The sequence below is a fragment of the Diceros bicornis genome, chromosome 19, assembly GCF_020826845.1.
Source record: "Diceros bicornis minor isolate mBicDic1 chromosome 19, mDicBic1.mat.cur, whole genome shotgun sequence".
In the NCBI taxonomy this organism is placed as follows: Eukaryota; Metazoa; Chordata; class Mammalia; order Perissodactyla; family Rhinocerotidae; genus Diceros; species Diceros bicornis.
Genome location: NC_080758.1, coordinates 36,901,271 through 36,922,712, shown reverse-complemented (window position 1 = coordinate 36,922,712; position 21,442 = coordinate 36,901,271). Strand labels below are relative to the sequence as shown.

The 21,442-nt window shown below is 38.8% G+C and overlaps 1 protein-coding gene across 7 annotated transcripts in view; it reads right to left on the bottom strand.

The window, feature by feature from the left end:
- The window catches only part of PLCB4 (phospholipase C beta 4), a 396,094-nt gene that overhangs the window by 161,526 nt on the left and 213,126 nt on the right, over nt 1-21,442 (bottom strand). For all 7 annotated transcript variants that reach the window (XM_058563196.1, XM_058563198.1, XM_058563200.1 and 4 more), the window contains one exon: nt 7,163-7,261. In XM_058563196.1, the coding sequence (XP_058419179.1) occupies nt 7,163-7,246 (84 nt within the window). In that variant the 5' untranslated portion in view covers nt 7,247-7,261. The remainder of the gene's footprint in view (nt 1-7,162; nt 7,262-21,442) is intronic.

The window sequence follows — 21,442 nt, the reverse complement described above, 5'->3', positions numbered from 1 at the left end:
TTTGTGGTGTGGACACTGCCCATCTCTGCAGCTTCAGCTCCTGCACTCCACCACCCTCCCCTCTGCCCCAGCTGGACAAGCCACTGTCCCCACTTCCATACCCATGTTCTTGCAAAAGTTGTGGACTCTCCCCTTTTCTTAGCTGTGCTTTGATTGGCTGATTGACTCACCAATCAAGATTCAGCCCGAAGGGGGCCTGCTCTCTGAGCCCTCCTGGGTCAGTCCCCTGGTCCCTCTTGCCCCTTCTGGTCTTCTCACACCACAAGGAGCACCTTCCACCACTTTCCTCAACACAACCTGACTATGGGGGAAAGGATAGGGGTGAGGGTGGCAGGGCATCTGGGGCCACATCCTGAGGGCCAGTCATTTCAAACTGTGATGGCTGGAGTTAATTTGGTGGATAATAAAGTGATATCAACACATTTTTTGTTTTTCTTTAAATGTCCAATTCTAGTAGGAACTAGAGTTTGAAGAAAGTGGGACTTACGGCAAGACAGATAATAACTGAACTAATATCCACCAGGCACATGTAGTATAGGTTCCTTAGCATAAAAATTCAGAAATTAAACTTCATTTAACTCATTTCTCTACTTTTTCTCCCCCGACCTTTTGAACTTGAAATTATATGATTTTTGGTTTTGTGACTGGCAACTTTTACACCTTAAATAATAGCCACAAGCCTCTACTTCATACACCCTCAACTATCAACATTACTTCCCACAGAGAATATTAACCCTCTGGTTTTTCCTCCACGTCTCCAACCCCATCTACTTTCCAACATCTAGGTGAACCCTTACTTTGCGTAGATAAAGTTAATAGCTTTTTCATTCTGTTTTGTCAATAATAATGAAACGTTTTGTCTACCTTTAGGCTGATTCTAAAAGTTGAAAGACTAATAAATATTATCATGATTATTGTCATTATGATGACTCTGTAAGTATTTTTCACTATAAATTCAAGTAATGTGCTACAATTCCACTTTCTACTCTTTGAGCACAATATCCTGACCCTGTAGGTACAGTTCAGTTTAAACTATACAAAACTTGGAAATAAGATAAAAAATGGTTATATATCCTTTCAACATTATACAGCAGCACTAAGAGGCCTACCAAAGAATGATTTCCATAGAAGAGCATACCTTTGTTTGACTCACTATTTATTATTGTTTAGGGCCCAGATTCTTTGAAATTAGCTGGATAAGTTACAACTGTTTTTTGTTTTATAAAGATGCATGTGATTTGTGTCTGGTAGAAAACATAACCACAGAAGTTACAGTTTTATTGCCCTGTAGGGCAGTAACTAGTTTTGAATCTAATTGACAAAACCTGATCGGCTTTCCTAACGACATATATAAAACTTTCTTCCTCCAACGCTCTTAGAACTAGCTTTAGCATCCTGCTGGTGTCCTCACCGAGGAGTTAAATAAATCTTTAAGTCAAAATACTTTCTATGAGGGTTGTTTTTAGTTTTTTGAAAATTATATTTGGAAAATTCTTTGCTTCACTGATGAGCAGCCTGGGGTGTGTAGGCTGCCTAGATTTCTCAGAGCTTGACTGCACGGCCCACCATTTGATTTCAGAACCGCTTTGGAAAGAGGCCAAATTCAGCCTGGCCCACTAGGCCCTACTTTAAGTTTGCATTGATCCTGCAGACTCCCCGGGGTCTGGCAACTGCAATAATTGTTTCCGTCGTCCTGGCACCAGCTGTAAGCACCAACAGGCTCCAAAGGGATTCTATCTGGGCAGCCTGCCTCAGATACAATAAAGTCCCATGGGTGAGAAAAAGGGGTGGCCTGAGCTGGGATCTATGATGTGGCACGGGTGGGGCGGTAGTGGCTGAGGTGAGTCATCTATAAGACATTTAAATCTCTGTTTGGCTGCTGCTAAGAAGAAATGGCTGATAAAAATTGCAGATTTCAATTAAGTGAACAGAGAATTCTTTCTTTGTGTTGGAGAAGGAGGACGGTATTTTAAAATCTGGTTAAAGTTTGAGCTGATTGTCTAGAAATGTGCTGTCCAATAAGACAGCCACCAGCCACATGTAGCTATGTAAGTTTAAATTAAAATTAGTTAAAAGTAAACAAAACTAGAAACTCAGGTCCTCAGTCCCACTAGTCACGTTTCAAGTGCTGAACAGCACATTGTCAGCCCTGAACAGCTGCACGTGGTAACGCACAGATACAGACCGCTTCCATCACTGCCAAGATCTGTTGGTGACCACTTATCTAGAGGGACAGTAGGATATTCTTCTTCTTAAGGATCAAGCTCTTTTTAAATTTTGTTTGTTTTAACTACATACATTGCCCTTCAAAGTTACGCAAAAGGGAAAGTCTCAGGAGAGTCTGGGCTGGAGAGATGGAGGTGAAAAGGGAGCCAAGCTGCTCAGAGTGAGAAGGGACTAGAATTTTCTGTTTTTCTCCTTTGGCTTGAGAGGGGGAAAAAAAAAATTTTTTTTTTTTTTCCAATTTAGAGAAGAGGCATGTGGAAAAGAGGAAAAAGGTGAATTGTAAAAGGACTCTTGGGGAGAGATTTAAAAGAAAGGAAAAGAAACAGGAACATGCAGCTTGGTAGAGAAGTGGGGCAAAAGGAGAAGACAATGTGGGACACCCCTTGGCAGCGTGGACTAACGACCTTTACGCAGAGCGATCTCTGATATTTCAAGTGTGTCCTGCTGTGTGCTGCAACTCTCCTGCACCACCACCAAATCTTTAGTAAAAGTCTATTTCCCACAATATCCTTCTTCCTGGGATTTGATGATATAATAGGCTCAGGGTGAGAAACAAACTAAAGCAGGGAACAGTCCTGGGAATAGAGAGCTAAGAAGGCATTGAGGATATGAGTAATGACCAAGAGAGTGTGCACCCAGGAATTCTAGGAGAGACTGGGGAGGGCCCTGAGTAGCCAGGGGATGGGGTCTTCTTTAACATGGATATGAAAGGAAAGTCAGGAGATCGCTGAGTCAGAGACATTTGGGTTGCATGTGTTTTAAAAAGCACTGCTGTCTCGCTCCTCTGCAACAGAAAAATCTCTATTTTAAAGATTTAATAACAAGCATCACTTAGGAAACAAAATGCATTTTGCATTTAAGTAACTTATAAGTCAAGCCAAGTTAGATAAAAAACAGATTTAGAAGCGGCATGGGAATACAATCAGAGGTCCCAATGCAGGCTGCTTCATTATACGGTTTCTGACATTTTTGGCTACCTCAAAAGAAATCCCTCAATAATGGAGAAATAATACAATAATGCTTAAATGCAGTTGCACTGATCACATTTATTGACAAAATAATATATATTTTTAAAACAGTGACTAGTAAACACTTTTTCTCCCGACCTGGTGAGTGCTCACCCACTGCTTAAACCCTTCCCTGCCTTCTTTAAACCGATACACGGAAGGGAATGTCATGTTGACCTGATACTTCAGGCCCTCATGATAACGTTAGTCATCACACGTCTAAAGAGGCATCTAGGCCTCTTTAGAAATGGTCCCTTTGCTATGAAGCTTTTGGGATGCTCAGGATTTGTTTTCTCTAATTCCTGTTCCTCCTCCCACATGCTGTCAGCTGTCATTTCTCACTGCTGTTCACGCACAAACCATAGGAACAAACCTTTCCTACTTAAGTTTTGTTGCTTGATTATTTCAATAGCGTGGCTCCAAAGCACTGAATCTTACAGGATTGGGAAATAATAAGAAAAACTGGCAACAGTGCAGCATGAAATACTATTTGGCTTTCTGGTTTGATACATGGTTAGGAAGAAATGTATTTACTTTATGAAGTTAAAACAACTTTTTTGCTTGAAATCCTAGTAAAATAGCACTTAAACTTGAAAGCTTAGCTAGACTGTATTTAATACTTGCTAAGATTTCTTTCCTTCTAGCTTTACCTCGTTTTCAGAGGAACCTGGAAGAAAAGCAAATGCCATTAGAGGCACAAGTAATCAGTATTTTCTGAATTTCTGATTTCTGCGTTGATTAATAACCAAAGAAAAACATCATGAGAAATAAAAATGATTCAATGATGATGAACTTTCAGCTCATCAAATCACATTTCACTTTATTTATCAAAAAAAGTACTTTCTCTCTAACATGTTTCTGCTTATATGACAGTAGTAGAAATACTCAGCCACTGGTTACATTTAATCTCTTCAAAATGACTTTCTCAAAGTAGTCGGGAGCCATGCAGTGTTTTTTAATTATCCTATAGATTTCCAGAACCTGGGAAACTGCCTTGGAAAACCGCAAATCTTTTGGGACACTCTAGCAGATTCAGAGAGAGATGTCTCTCACCAGCTCAAAATGAGGGGCAATGGTCACCATCTTGGTGACACTGGTACCTAATCTAGACCTGGCTTACCTGGGACAAAGACTTGGAAATGCATCTAAGCCAGTTCTTGACCTTCTTTGCCAAGTTGTGTAAAGTGGATAAAAGTAGTCAATTGCAATAAATTTACTTTGTATTAGGCTTGAACTATACTGAATTGTTGATATTGATAATGTGGGAGATCAAGATTTGGCCACCCATGGGCCGGCCCTGTGGCTTGGTGGTTAAGTGCGCGCGCTGCGATGCTGGTGGCCCGGGTTCGGATCCCGGGTGCGCATCGAGGCACCACTTCTCCGTTCATCCTGAGGCCGAGTCCCACATACAGCAACTAGAAGGATGTGCAGCTACGACATACAACTACCCATTGGGGCTTTGGGGGGAAAAAATAAAATAAATAAAATCTTTAAAAAAAAAAAAAAAAAAGATTTGGCCACCCTGAAATATATCTCTTTACCTTGATTGTTTTCTCTGAAGGACATTTGACCTCCCCCACTAACTGCCTAAAGAATTTGACATGGTGGCTCCTTCCTGGAACAGATCTTCTATCATGATGGCTATAAAGATAATGTAAAATAGATGTTACAATGGGAGGGGCACCAAGCCTCTTTTATCAAAAAAACTCTGTCTCTCCCTGACCACATTATCTATAGATGACCCCGAAAAGAATTGTCCTCCTGCCCTCTGAAGTCCCAGGCCAGTACCCACCCCCAACACGCTCCTCGCCTTTAGCTGCAATACTTAAGCAAGCAGCTTAGACAGAGGGACGAGTTGCTCATTTCTGAGTTTCTCCCATGTATACATGTTATTAAACTTGGTATTATTTTCTCCTGCTAACCTGTCTTGTTGATTATTTGGCCAGCCAGAAGAACCTTAAGGGAAAGGGCGGAGGGAGATTCTCCCTCTTCCCCCGACAATAATTTTTAACTTAAAGATGAAAATGTCATATGGTTTATCCTAATATTTTGAATTTGTTGAAGTTCAGATCCCCACACAGGGGATCAATCTCAAGGATTATCAAGTCATCTCACTATTTCAATTATCAAGAAAATGAACAGATAACAAAACCAGATGGAGTTAGAATCAATTCTATCTAAAATCTCTTTTGATACTAGATATCTACAGTGAGTTTGGCAGTTTCAGGTATTCTGCTAGTCCCTAGAGAAAGATAAATAAAATACGGTCCTTGATTTTAAGAAACTCAGAGTACAGTAGGAGAGACAAAAATATTAAATAAAATGTGAATGCAGTGTAATATGTGCAAGGGTAGGTTAGTGGTGGCACAAGGGAGTTATCAATTCTTATTGAATGGGTCAAGGAAGATATCACAGACGTGGAAATTTCTCTTCTGGGTTCTGAAGGATGAATAGGAGTTCACCAGTCAAATAAGGAGGAACAAGTGCATGCAGGAAGAGGGAGCAGCATGCACAAAGCATGTAACAGAATAGTCTCTTGGGGGAATTGTAAGTGAATTGTTATGGCTAAAGCAGATGGCGTGTGTAAGAAACTGGTGGGAAATGAAGCTATAGAATTAGGCAGGAGTCAAATTTTGGAAGGCCTTGTATTTCATTCTGATGAGTTTCCATTATCCTACAACAGAGAGTCATGGAAGCATTTTAAATAGAGGAAGAACAGGTTCTTATTTATATTTTCAAAAGATTACTCTATGATCACAACTATGGAAGATGAAAAAAAGAAAAACAAATAGAAAAAAGACTAGAAGAAAACTGCCAAAATATTAATGGTGGTTGCCTCCAGGTGGTGGAATACTATTTTCTGTTTCTTTTTATCACAAAACGCAGTTAGCTGTTCTTTCTGGGAAGCAATAAATTTTGTTATATAAACAGCTGTCACTTCAATACTTTACTTCAATACAAGGAATAGCGACCACATTTGGGCCCATCCTTTGCCTTTCTCAATTCTGTTTACTTACAAAGCAACTATGGTATAAATCTAGAGAGTATTATAATACAAGTCAACAGTACTGAGTCATGTCAGCCCACAGACCTCATGAAAAGGCCTGACAATCTGACGCTCTGGAAACGCCACCACAATTAGCCACCACATACATTCCATGGATTTTGAAAGGCACCAACTTTGACTCTAAATGAAGTCTTAACAAGTTTCAGATTTCACTTTGCCTAGGCCGCAACACCAATTTCATCATGACTCCCCAAGTCACCTCAAATAACAGTACAATCTGAGAAAAACAATGCATTTACAATGCTAATGGGGCTTCAACTCACCTTCCTAAACCTTCTGAACAGCTTGGTGGCCCCAAGCCCCTGCTCTATAGAAAGTCTGGAACCATCAACACCTTGTAAAGGCACAAACACTAAATGACAGAAGCAGAGGCATGTAAAGCTTTGGTCAAACTAGTCTGTACGAATGAAAGGAGCAAAGCAAATGACTAGCACAAAGTCCAATCACTATTACATTGATAACAAATAGAAATTTTTATGTAGAAAGCCTGCCAAAAGCACTTCATTAAGCAAAAGCTATTACTACATGAAACTCATCTGTAAAACAACCTTATAAAGTTGCCGTGAGGAATTAAACAAATAATACACATAAAGTGCTTAGAAGGTTGTCTGGCACCGAGTGAGAACTCAATAATTTATATTATTATCATTATTATTATATCTGGCACATGGTGAGTACTCAATAAATTACAGCATCATTATCATGATTATTATATCTCATAACTTGCCTCTTTCCAACTATTCCAACTTATAAATCTCAAAAATCTTCTTACTTATGTCAAAGAATATTTACTCAATACCGTAATTAAAATGAAATAATTATAAGAATGTTTTGAGATAAAAGATTAATAATACTTCTTTACCTCTTCATATCTGTCAAAAACTGCTCCTTCTTGCAAAAAGGAAGGGACTTCCTTCTGCCAGTTAAATTCGTAAGGTTTGGCCATGATTATATTCAACACCTGAAAATGAAAAAGAATATCTCATTAGTATACAAAACTACAAAAAAGTAAAGATCGAAGGTTAATCACTTTATTTATGTGTTTGCCAAAGCTTTTCTTCAAACACACGGAACAAGTCCATAAATTGTCCTTTTTTTCCTTCCCTACATCTGACCCCAACTTTCCTTCTCTTTATTGCTAAACGTGGAGAAATAATGTCATCAAGAAACCCCAGAGGAAAGCTTCTCCTCTGTCTTCAAATCATATAAAATAATAAGGTTTTATATATATTAAATGTGACGGCATTAGATAAAAGAAAGACACCACAAACCTAAACCTATATATAGAAGAGGCCCGATGCAAAGAGCGAGCGGTTCTAGGAGCCTACAGTGTGAGCCTGAAGGTGAATGCATGGGCAGGAAGAGTCCACAGGGCGATGGGCGGCAGAATCAAGTAGGAGTAGACAGAATTTATTGCTCTTGGTCTTCTTCTTAGCCCTCTATCACCCCCTCCTCACTTACGCCATGCAGGGAACAACAGAAAGTCTGCTCTCTAGCGTAGGCAGCGAGAGAGACTGGACACTGTTCAGGGCGGCTGCCTGCAAAAAACGGGGTGGAAAAACGGGGTGTTCCTTTTACTCACCGTTCTCAGCATCATGCACAATGGTGAACATGCAATAGCAGTAAGTAGGACATCTTAAATAAAAAGGTGAGCATGCCACCAAGAATCACCAAATATTTAAGCGATGCCCAGAATATGGAAGATAGAATAGGCAGACAAACTTGCACCCAAGGAAACAGAGTTAACAGGACAAATAGAACTAACTTTGGCTTAAGTATGGCTGAGACCCTCAGAGGGAGGAGAGAGTACATTCTGTTCTGAAAACACAATTAACTACAGATTCTAGAAATTTAAAAAAGACTGTAGAAATCAAACTCTTAATAGGTGGGCCGAACTGTAAAGAGAACTCAGATGAAGTGTTGAGCCAAGGAATTCTCACAGAATGCAACACAAAAGGAAATACAGAAAGTATGACTGAAATTTGGAGGTGGAAAATGGAAACAGAAGGTTCAACAACCACCTAATAGAAGAACTTCTATCAGAACAAGAGAAAGTAGAGCCAACGGAATGATGGGAATAATCACAGCAACAGTAGACGAACAGTTCTGAAATCTGAATACTTGAGTCCTCAATCTAAAAAAGCCCACTGATTGCAAGCAATATAAATGGAGGGGAAAAGATGCACCCACTAAACATGTCTTGAGGGGACAACAAGAATAGAAAATATGAAGAGAAGTTACAAAATTTCTCAGAGATGCATGGAGAGAAGACAATTTAGAGGTGATTGACAATCAGACTGAAATTAGACACATTGTCCACCATATTGCACGTGAGAAGACATTGGGGCAACAACTTCAAAGTTTTGAGGGAAAATAATTTTGGACTTGAAATTCTGTGTCCAACCAAATAACATTTCAATTTTTAGGAAAAAATATAGAAATTTACAGATCTGCAAGGAATTAGAAAGACTGAATGACCTACTCTGAAAGATTTAATGTATTATGTACTCTGGCATGGCGAAAAATAAATACAGAGAAATAAGAGAGATATAGGAAGTAACGATGAGAGAAAAAGAGAAAAGAAAGTAAAAAGAAAAAAAGAAACAATAAAGCTTACTCTTAAGTCCTATTGTTCTGTACCAAAAAAGAAAGAAAGAAAAAAAAAAGATAAATTATAATCTAGCTCCCAAATCCCAGATTATGTCAATACAGGAGTTGTGGCAAGTGAGGTGGTTGGAGGGAAGGAAGTACGGAATAAAGGGAAATAAAAACCATTTGAGGAATAGAATATAGGTATTTAAAAGTCTAGACATTGGCAGAAAAATAGAAGTTCGATTATGAGTGTTAAAAATTTAAGAATTTTCCTATAGAAAATTAAAAATGGAAAGTATAACTTGCAAATGATTATGGGGGAAAAAATGGAACAAAGAAACTTGAGCCACCTTTAAAAAGAAACAGATTAAAGGAGAAGAAAGAAAAAACAAGAAGAAAGCATTATAAATGGAAAACACAAAATAAAATGACAATATATTACTAACCATAATAAACACGAATTGGCTCATTTCATTTACAAAAGACATAGGCTTTCTAATTAGGTATCATTCTGGTTGTTGACCAAAATATTATAAAATAAAAACTATATAGAAGGAGCCAGCCCTGTGGCCTAGTGGTTAAGTTCAGCACGCTTTGCTTCGGCAGCTCGGGTTCGGTTCCTGGGTGCGGACCCACAGCACTCGCCAGCAGCCATGCTGTGGCGGGGACCCACGCACAGAACAGAGGAAGAATGGCACAGATGTCGGCTCAGGGTGAATCTTCCTTAAGCAAAAAGAGGAAGAGTGGCAGTAGATGTTAGCTCAGGACGAATCTTCCTCAGTGAAAAAAAAAAACTATATAGGAAGTTTGAAAATTAAGAGATGAAAACAACAATACGGTAGAGCACATGCTAAGAAGGAAAGGGAGCAGGTTTAACAATAATATTAGACAAAATAGACCTCGAGGAATAAAACAAGGAACAGTGATAAATCATATTAAGAAAAGGAGCAATCAAACTTATTTAAAAGTCAATAACATTTAAGCATGTGACCACACATCAAAACATATATTGAAAAACTGAGAAAATACAAAGAGAAATTGGCAAAGTCACAACCATATTAGGAGACAATGATTCTCAGAAATTAATGGAATAAGAAGACAAAAGAAGTAAGAATATTGAGGATTTGAATATCATACCGATTTAACCAAAACAATTTAAATGACTCAAGTCAACATATTTTAAATAACACTACTTAATGAGCTTAATCTAATCTCTCTGTATATATGTCTTTTCTTCATTCCCTCTTTGTACCCCAGTTTACCCCACAGGCATATAACAATCTCAAAATCTAATCAAGATTAAGCCATAGAGGAAATCTCAGTGTTTTTCAAAAGGCAGAAATTAGAGTGGCCATGCTCACTGACCACAACTAGGTCAACTTACAAATTAATGACAGAAAGTGCATAAAATCTGTACATATAGGAATTAAACATAAACATACATACACACTTCTAAATAATTCTTGAGTTAAGCTGAATAGTCAAAGCAGAAATTATAAACTTCTTAGAAATAAAAGATGGGAGCGTTATACATCAAAACCTAGATATGTAATATGTAGTCAAAAAATAGTATACAAATGATGAGTAAAAGTTCATTGTTTTCTGAATATCCATATATTAGATAAAAATTTGGCAAGTGTTGGGGGGGTGGATGTGGAGGAAACATAAACTCACAACCTTCAGGATGAAAAGTGTGATGTAATTACAAAGGGGAGAAGGTGAAAATTGTAAGAGAATACCATGTACAACTTTAACCAAAATATTTGAAACCCTAAATAAAGTGGATGTTTTTCAAAGTTAAAATAAATTTGGCTCAAAAATAAGCAGAACATTTAAACAGACCAGTGACCTTGGAAGATGTTGAAAAAATAATAAAAGATTAGGCCCAGATGGTTTTATAGGTGAGTTCTACCAAATCTTCAAGGGAAAAGTAAATCCTATCTACCTACATTTTTCCAGAACATAAAAAAAAAGTAAAACTATTACCCCAACAATTTCACAAGTCTCGTTATCAGATCCTGACAATGACACCACAAGAGGGTTCATAAGAAACAAATGAACCAACCTGAGAGGTCATTCTCACCGAGGAAAAATTCTAGGTACAACAGAAACAAATCTATTCCAGAAAGTTATTGAAAGAATAATTCGAGATGTTTCAACTTTGAAAACAAATCAATCTAATTCACTACCTAAAGAGATTAAGGACAAAAATCTAGTACCTGCATATCCTGGCATATCTTACAAGATGAGGTAAACCTGATTGTGAAAGGTCTCTAACACATATCATTCAATGAAAACAGGAAGCCACAAAATGATATGAAATATGAACAGTGGGACACCGTTTACCTAGACAGCTACAGAATATGAACAGTGTAATACCATTTACGTAAGTACACACACACACACTCAGACCCACGCACACAAGACAAACCTACATATTTCTCTAGGTACATATATAAGTATATAAGTAAATTATTAAAATGTTTGGAAAGGGCCTTCCAAATTTATGATCCTGCTTACTTCTGGGGAGAGAACAAGGACTGGGGCTGAAAATTAAGGTATCTTCAGTGTTATCTCTGTGCTAGACATTTTTATTATAGGAGTAGATTCTTGCTTTTATGCGCTGCTTGTGTAGAAAAAAAGAATGTAAATTTCAAAAAGAAAAAAAAAGTTGAAATCATACAGATAGGCAGATGCACTACTCTATAGCCCCAAACAATTTAAAGCAAAGAATGTATGAGGTCAGTTTCAAGGTAGCTTCCTCACAATGGCAACGGTTGCTGTTTGAAGGAGGAACTACTCCATTACTCATTACCGACCAGGCTAAAAGCTGGCCAAAGCATGAAGGGCATTCTAACCAGCCCCAGATGAGGTAGGAAGTAGCCTGCTGTTAATCAGCACCGAGGCCTCCCGTGGAAAGCCAAGATAAGTGAGGCTGCAGACAGTGGGATAAGGGAAGGTGCTTTTACCCAGTCCATGTGTAGGCTGGTCCATGTCGTTGTATCTCCAACAATGACTATAATTGGGTCTCTCTTCCTATCTCTCTCTGTCTCTCTGTTCTTCTCAGTTCGTCTTTCTCTGTGTCTTGTCCATGTCCATTTCTCACTGTCTAAGAAACACACACACACACGCACGCACATGCATGCATGCACACAAACATGCACACACACAGCTCCTCCACCAAAAGTGGCTCAGAAGCAAGCTTCTAGTGCCATAATGTGCATTCATGCCTCCTATGACATGAAAGAGATCTTCAGGAAAAAACAGACCTGCAGACTCCCTCAGGCTGTCATGGACGTGTTGTTTAGTGATCCGTCATGAGAATAACCAACTACAGGGACCTAAGCGTTAGCACTAAAGACAGATGAAAAACAACATAGTGGCCTCCTTGCTTTACCAGACTGGGAGGAAGGGTGAGTGAAACATCTCTCTTCCGCAAACCTTTATGTGTACTATGATCTTTTCACTCCCGCTAACCATCCCTTTCAATATTTCCCTTTGGTTTTATTTTAAAGGGAATAGCAACAAGAGGCTTCTGATATAAAAAGCCCATATCTAAAATGAAAATGAAAAGAAAGCTTATATCAACTTGTATCGTCTTTCATTGGTTTAACTCTGGTTCTCCCAGGATCTTTTCAGTGAAAGGATACACAACATAAGTCCCCAGTAAATGATGTTTCTCAGATTTCACTCCTAGCCTTTCTCCTAAAATACTCATCTCTACCTTGGGTACTAATTTCATCATAATTGTCTCATTATGTGAAGGACTTGGGGGGGGGCGGATAATTGAAGAAGGAGGGTAGTTTTGACCTTAATCTCTCAAGAGATCTGCAGTGGAGGGAGGAGCTCATTTCATTGCTTACTTTTTCAGAGCTTGGGGGTTCAGAACAATGTAAGAGGCATTTTTGCAAAATGACATTGGAGTATCCTGAATTTTCCCAATTTTAAACTGAAGGGAGGGGATGCTGTTTCTCGCACTGTCTCTGAAATACTTCCTAGGGCCTGGCATTAGGGACAGTTGGCTTATTTTATGTAGATGCTACATCTACGACCTAAGACTAGAAAACCCAGCCAATTGTGTTTAACAGCAGTTTGATCCAGCTAATTGATTTTAAAATGGGAACAAATGAAGGTACATGTCGCAGTCCAGCTGACTCCAGACAAAGTTAAAGGGACAAACAGTTACTTCTTTTAAAAGGCACGGAGGGGGAAATTGGCCACTCTATAACTAGGTCTATCCTTTTTGCAGTCATCTCAAAGCCCCATTCACAGCTAACAGATAAAAAACGCGATAAAAAAAACTATGCCAAGCCAAAAGTTCCTCTTCTCAAATTCTCTGGCTGGCCTTCTGAGGTCTCACTTACAAGATACTTCACGGTTCAATTGCCTCCTTCACCTCCTAGAACACCACCTCACCATACAGAGCCCACAGGAAAGAGTCCACCCTCTCCTCGAGGAACATGGAGAGCAAAGGAGAATTTACACAAAGAATGGACATATAACTCCACACTTTTTCCAGCGTAAACACCTTGAGCAGTTACTGGAAGGAGGCCAGTGGGCTTTTAAATAGCCTCATTGTTTCTAAATTCTTATGTAACTGGAACGGATTAGCTATTGCACTGGCTGCAGAGGAAAAACTCCCTGGACTGCAGAGCTCGGCAGGGAGGGAACAAGAGAGGAGTCCCAGAAGTCCTCATTTCACAGCAAGTGGCAAAAAGCTCCCTCTAAAGAAGATGATGAGAACTGAAGGAGTTAGTAGGAGGATGACGGGTGAGCTCAGGGAGGTTGCCTGGGACCAAATATTCAAGTAGGACATGCACATTGTCCATGAAGATGACCTTCCATCCAGTCCATCCATTCAGTTGGGGTGGAGAACCAAGGAAAAGCGGCTATTTGTTTGTTGGCCCACTCTGCCCTCCATCTTGCTGTCTTGTCTCCCCGGCTAGACCTAAAGGGTGGTCTTCAAGACTTACCAGACCACCTATTCCAGATATGCTGGATCTATATGAAGTCAACTCTACCCCTGGAGTTGACTCCATCCTAGGCCAGTTGGATCAAAACTTGGGCAAAGAATTTTTTGCTTCTGGACCAATGCCTCATGCTCTGGTAGAGAGTGGACAGTGGGAAGTACATGAAATCAACTCTATTTAAGGTCTTGGGTATGGTGGGCTGAATAATGCCCCCCTCAAAATGTCTACCTTCTAATCTCTGAAATCTGTGTTACTTTATACGGCAAAAAAGGACTTTGCAGATGTGATTAAAGTAAGGATCTTGAGATGGGAAGATTATCTCAGATCATCCCAGTGGGCCCTAAATGCAATCACAAGTGTCTTTGTAAAAATGAGGCAGAGTGAGATTTGACACAAACAGAAGAGCAGGAGACAACGTGACCACAGAGGCAGAGACTGGAGTGATGTAGCCATAAGTCAGGAAGTGCTGGCAGCCACCAGAAGCTGGAAGAGGCAGGAACAATTCTCCCCTAGAGACTGGAGGGAACCTGGCCCTGCAGACACCTTGATTTCAGACTTCTGGCCTCAAGAACTGTAAGAGAATAAATTTCTGCTGTTTGTAGCCACTAGTTTACGGTAATTTCTTGCAGCCCAAGGAAATGAATATACTGGGCCTACTGAAGCTAGACATCTATCCTAAAAGGCCCAGCAAGTTGCCAAATCAACCTGAAATGCACTAGGGACAGCTCTGCCTTGAAGGGATGGGCATTCAACATGTTTGCCCACCTGAATGAAAGAAAGACAGAAAGAAAAGTACAGAATAGAATGACACCTAGAAACGAATTCAGATAATTCCGGTCCTTCTATTCCAAAGCTCCTTTGAGGAATCAAGATATTTCTGTAGTATATCTGTCCCTAGGATCCAAATGTCTTTTAACAATTTTGCACCCCAACAATAAATACAAACTTTAAATTAATCCTGCAGCTCCCCCCCAAGGCAACCAAGATATTCTCCATTTTTAGTTTCTATTTGTAAACAAACGAATTCGTTTGAAAAAGCATTTGCTTCCACTTGATAACATATAGGCTTCAAGTAAACAGAAACGCACCATGGCTCAGTTCTGAATTTTCTTAAGTGTAACTTTCATCTTTACCTTCATCTTATGACAAAAAAGTTTCATAAATAATTAATTCCTTCCCTATCCAACCATACAAATCCCATTAAACCAAATAACACATGACCTTAAATGACTCCATGGATGAGAACAATGAAAGCTGTTTTCCAGAACACAGAGTTGGGATAAAATTTCCACTGACAAAAAGTCAATTAGCTGGGGTCGCCCCCGTGGCTTAGCGGTTAAGTGCGCGTGCTCCGCTGCTGGCGGCCTGGGTTCGGATCCCGGGCGCGCACCAACGCACAGCTTCTCCGGCCATGCTGAGGCCGCGTCCCACATACAGCAACTAGAAGGATGTGCAACTATGACATACAACTATCTACTGGGGCTTTGGGGGAAAAATAAATAAATAAAATTAAAAAAAAAAAGTCAATTAGTTGATTCTATCAAGTACATTTCAATGCCTTGCTCTTCAATATTTAAATAAGATATCCTTATATTTCTAAAAACAGATTGACAGCAATCATTAGATCATCTGGAGCTTTTAAATAAGTGGCTTTACTTCAAGTAAGAATCTAATTTGCCACTCATATATTGCGTCATTAATGATAAGTTTCCCCATTTGCTAAAAATACCTCCATTTTCATCAAGCCATTAAATAACCTTTTCAAATAGCATAAAGAGTGGAGGACTAGGAAAATGATGATAAGCAATGCTGTTGAGGGTTAGGGGTAAGGGCATTCTTGTATAGTTGGGTGAAAAACCATTTTGCAACACATTTCTATAGCCTTGAAATCTAGTAATTTGATACCCTTTGATCTAGTAATTCTACTAGTAGGATTTATCCTAAATAAATGCATACAAAATCTATATACAAAGATACTCATCCTTGTACTGTTTTTGGTAGCAAAATATCGGCCTTATATAAGCATCACTAAGGAATTGGTTCAACACATTATAGTATTTAAATATTCCGTGCCTATTAAAAATAATGCTTTAAATGAATAGTTATTTGCTGAACAATAGCAAATTTAGACAAGTTTCTAAAAATATTCACAACTCTTTTCAAGCAAATACAAATGCTCTCAACATATTGTTATGTATGATCCAAATTTTTATGTATTACATATATATTCCTTACACACACACACACACAGTTTTTTGTTTTTTGGTTTTTTTTGCTGAGGAAGATTCACCCTGAGCTAACATCTGTCACCAATCTGCCTCTTTTTTTGCTTGAGGGAGATTAGCCCTGAGCTAACATCTGTGCCAGTCTTTCTCTATTTTATATGTGGGTTGCTGCCACAGCATGGCTGATGAGCAGTGTAGGTCTATGCCTGGGATCCAAACCCCTGAACCTCAGGCCACCGAAGCAGAGCTGAACTTAACCACTACGCCACGGGGCCAGCCCCCACACACACTTCATAAAGGGGATAAAGACTAGCGAGACATATACCAAAATACAAGCAGTAGTTATATTTGGATGATGGAATTTTAGGTGATTTTAATTTTCTTTAATACTTTTCTGTATTTTAAAATATTTATAGTGACTATAACTTTTATAGTCAAGAAAAAATATTCTCTAAAGACAAGATGACATTAAAAATTGTATTTTTTTAATATAAATCAATTTTTAAATAATGTCCATGTTTTCCACCAGAATTTCTGGCAAGAATGAATAAGAGGAATAGACTAATAAATAAAGCTATAAAATGTTCTCCTTTTCCTTTCAAGATTTAAAATCTTGACTGTACGTCAGGAACTTGCATGCACACCACTTATGACTGATTCTTAGGAAGTAGTTATTTAATAATACTAAAACTTGGGTATTAATTCTGAAATCTCTACTATACTTATATTTGGAAATAAAATAGATTGTGGTGGTGCTGGATTTAGTCTTTAATGAATTATGAACTCCACAAATCCTAAGGCCTTTGCCATGATCAATCTATTTACATTTATCATAAACATACAATAAATACATTTATTTATCAATAAAACACCACCTAATTTAAAATAATTTTCTGGAGTTCATAAAAAGACCAAATTGAACAGGAATAAAATGAAAACAGAAAACAAACATCTGCTATTTGTCTTGATATCCCTCACCTTAACATTAATCATAATTAAGAAGCAAATTAATTTTCTTAAAAGTTAATAAATACAAAATAGATGAATACAAATATTAAAATGAATTGCCTTTACAAAAGTATTAGGTGACACTTATGATCCTATTATTGGCTTCATTATATCAGAATTGTACAAAAAAAAAGTCTAAAACATGCTTGGTTATCTGGGATAGTTAGGATCAGCTTAATTTGAATATAAGGAGTAACTGTTAACATGTAATTTAGTCCTCAATGATCAATTTTAAAAGATATTAGAATATGATGAAGTATATAGTTTCTCAAGAGAAGAACTGATTCGTTTCAAATGATTGGATCTTGGTGGTGTACCTGCAGCAATTCCCTTGGAAATGACCTCTGAGGTTCATATGCCAGCCTCTAGGATCTTCTTGAACATGTTACTTGCCTGAAATTGTATTAAACGCACTTTTCGATGACTGGGGCTTTCTGACCTAATTATGCCTTGCTAATGACCTCTTCCCTTGCAGTTAAGTCCGTCTACAGGGCTCAGGCAGAGGCCCAGGCTCAGGGAGCAATCCTAGTGAAGGAAGGCTCAGTGGCAGAGGGTGAGAACAGCAGAGGCCTATGTACGTATGATGTCTTCTGAGGTGTCATATTCCTAAACGTTTAGTAAGTCCCTGGCTTCACAGTATTTTAATCTTTCAGAAACAGAAGATATCATGTGCATATTAATGATTTTTATAGTAGTGAATTACAGACATGACTGCTGATGAGAAATTTTTGTTTGACAGGATGCAAGATAAATCAACCTTTAGAATACGAAAATATATAGTGTATGTGGTAGGAGCCTGGGGAAAGGAATATATAATTCAACTGGGTTTTTCTCTGACTTCATGTAATAACAAACTTGCTTTAATAAGACTTTTTTTTGTTGTTTTTTTACGTATTATAAAACTTCTGCAAAGTAAAGACATCTTATTTCTTTTATGCCTCTAAAATAAAGTAGCTCTGTTTTTACTGACTAAGGGGGCACAGCAAACAGCATAAGGTATTTTATTACTACTGAGTATCTAAGATAAACAGAGTTAACCTCAACAGCCCTGAACAATACACCAGTCCTGAGAAATAAGACAATTAGGCAAACCTGGGATATTTGTAAAGAAAGGACCGGATTTGTTCCCCCCTCTCTCAAAAGTAGAATTTGTTACTGTTTTCAAGATCAGAAGTAACAGAGTATAGGGTAGGTCTGTCCAGTTTACCATGCACAGAAACAACAACTTCTCCCTTAGTAGTAGTGTTAGCCATACACAATGATGTTTGGGAAGAGTTCAGCCCTTCTCACTCCCATGATAAGAGCTCTGATAAGGTCTGGAGAAATTGAAAACAAAATGGCAACACAACAGATTAAGTGCAGTTTTAGGTGGAGGTCATAAATAGATTATACAAATAATTGTCTGTCTTGGATCTTGTTTCATGGTGCTCTTAAATGTGCAGCTAAGATAGGAGTCTGGGGCTTTGTCCTTGGAGAGCCCAGGGGTTCCAGGGTGGGGACTATGAGAATGGGGGCTTGGGTTGACCTCTCCCTCTGCTTTAGTTTCTTCTTAACTGGAACACCCTTTGAGCTATCAATAGTAAGATCTGGATAGCCAAGGTGGGGACCCGAGTCTCCTGAGGACTCAATCCAGGAGCACAGGGGAAGGTTTAGACCTCAGAGGCTCACCTTAGATCAGTGGTTCTCAAAGTGTGGTACCCAGACAGCACACATCATCTGGGAACTTATTAGAGATGCAAAATCTCAGGCCCCACCCAGAACTACTGAATCAGAAAATCTGGGGTGGGGCCCAGATAGCCATGGTGTATCCAGCTGGCCAGGTGATTCTGATGCTAGATAAGTTTGAGAACAACTGCCTTGGATCAAGTCTTCATCAAAAGGAAAAAGGGGAAACAGAAAAAAGATCTTTTGATCTTCATCTATGGCCCAGGCCAGCTCATCAGGGAAAGAGACCCGCTAGGCATTAGGGACTAAAGCTCAGGCAAGTGATAAAGACAGTCCGTTTGTCTAGAATGCTCATTTTCTCAAGAAGGCCATGGAAAATCAAGGACAGGAAGATTCTAAGTCTTGGTACTTGCTTTCCAACCAAGACCGAGAGTAGATACTGAGGTCTTCAAGTAAATGGGTAATTTCCTCAACCATTTCTTTCAAGCTTCATCCTTAACAGTTAAGTCTGAAGAAACCAGAGAAGAGTAACAAGTGACTTGAAGAAAGCAAATAAAGGGTGACATAACCTAACAGTCAACACAACATCTATTTAATCTACAATTAGACACTGTAGCCACTTAACAAGTAACTTGAAGCACTCCCTGCTCTTGGCCCAAACCTTTACCATCCCTGACAACTCTAAGCTATGAACACTAATATTTCTCCTAAGAACTCAGAAAAAATTGGGTAAATAAAGATTCAACCAGCAAACTCAGTCTTTAAAGAGCAGCAGTTAACAAAAGAGCTGAGGAGAAAGATCGTGTTAAAACATGAGGGTTGTAGAAGAAACGTGGTCTCTGCTGCATTGAAAAGCGGCATCATCCCTCACCACACTTCCCTTTACATTCTCTCTGACGAAAACTGATTCACTGCCGCAAATACACTGAGCCTTTTGCATATTTCTCTTTCCTTCTCATTCCTGAACCTCTCTCCTAAACTTGGTCAGTCTTGTTATCTTTCATGCATCAGCAAGAGAAACTAGGTAGGTACCACTCCCGTATTTTCACTTAAGCTTACACTTACATCTTTGTAGAATTCACCAGGCTACATTGTAAACAGTTGTTTATCTGTATCTTCACTATAGGAGGAAACCTGGGAAGGCCAGCCTTGTTTGCTACTATAGTGTCCAGCATATATATAGCCAGCACTGAGTAAACCCTGAATGAATGAAAGGATGAATGAATGAATATCTTACTCTGTGGAGGACGTCCCAGCCATGCCCAAAAACAACCAAGGCAGAAGACAAAAAATTCTCCTCCTGTTATCCAAATGCACATGTCAGTACCATTTTTTTGTGTACCTGCTCTCCCTTCCTGGATCTGGAAATGCTGTTCCCAGTCTCTTCTTCCCAACTCATACCCTGCTGCCTCTCTGGTGCCCAAGTGGAAACTAGCCTACAGAACGAGGTTCCGTTCTTCACCTGGGTCTGCAGCCTGGTTGGGCCTACGAATAACTTCTCGGCTGTACATCCCAACCCCATCTCTGCTGTGCTCCGCCCTTAGCTCAGACCTCTGATAACTGAGCCCCCTTGAGGACTGCTCAGATGAGCACACGGTCCTCAAAGGTGGGACCACGTCCTGGACATGTCCTCATGGGTTGTGTGGTTTTCTTATCCATAGAGACCGCCCTTTTCGAGGATACCCCATGGGCTGTTCATAAGGTCCTCCTCTCTCTCATGCTTAGCCCTCCATACTTTGCCCTTCATTTGCCCTTGAACTGGCTCTGCTACAATTATTAGGCAAAACACCACCAACACGAATCATATGTGTCAAGAGAGAAAGCTCACTTTAGAGGCCTGATTTTGCCTTAATTATCTGAATATTTCAAAGGAAAGATTTTTATTTTATCTTTGCTTGAATAATCCATCTGAACATTGCCTCAGGCGTGTGTATGGAAGAAGTCTGAGGACTGCAAGATGGGATTTCACAAAAACAAGGAAACTGCTCTGGATAGGAGCAGGCACAAATTCAAGCGCTTGAAGAATCCTTTATTTTTAAAAACGATTTTATTAAAATAAACATACACAATGAGCTCTTAAATTTAATCAAGATTCCTGATATTGAAACATTCTCCAAGCGATTTTATAAATAGGACTTTGCTATTATTATACTGGAGTCATAAGATGAGGATAAAGTATAAGACCATGTATATTAGAACTGAGTCCAGACCATAAAAGGATAAAATAAAATATTTTTCCTTAGGTTTTGAGCTAAAAGTTATCCCAAATTAACACCTTGCATATGTCAATACCCACAAAGGTACCACAAAACCTGAAAATAACCTGTGGTCAAAGAGATATAACCTAAATAAATCTCAAATCTCACACAAATTCAATTATCTCCTTACTTATACGTCTGTTCAAAATTGTTCCACCTTTATTCTTCAAAAGCTTAAACTAAGGATAGAGATGGAACCAATAAAATACAGATAGTAAGAAAAAATTCATGGAATTTAAGGTTTTAGGAGGTTGATTTTATTTTTTCTATTCATGAAAATTCTTTCAAAAATCCCCAAACCTTTCTTCCTCTTTGTTTCTTCTGGCACAAAAATACAATTAGTCTGAAAGGAAAAAGAAGCAAAATCTTTAACCTCAGTTCATTTATGGGAGTGTTATCTTTTCAGGTTTTATTTATTTATTTT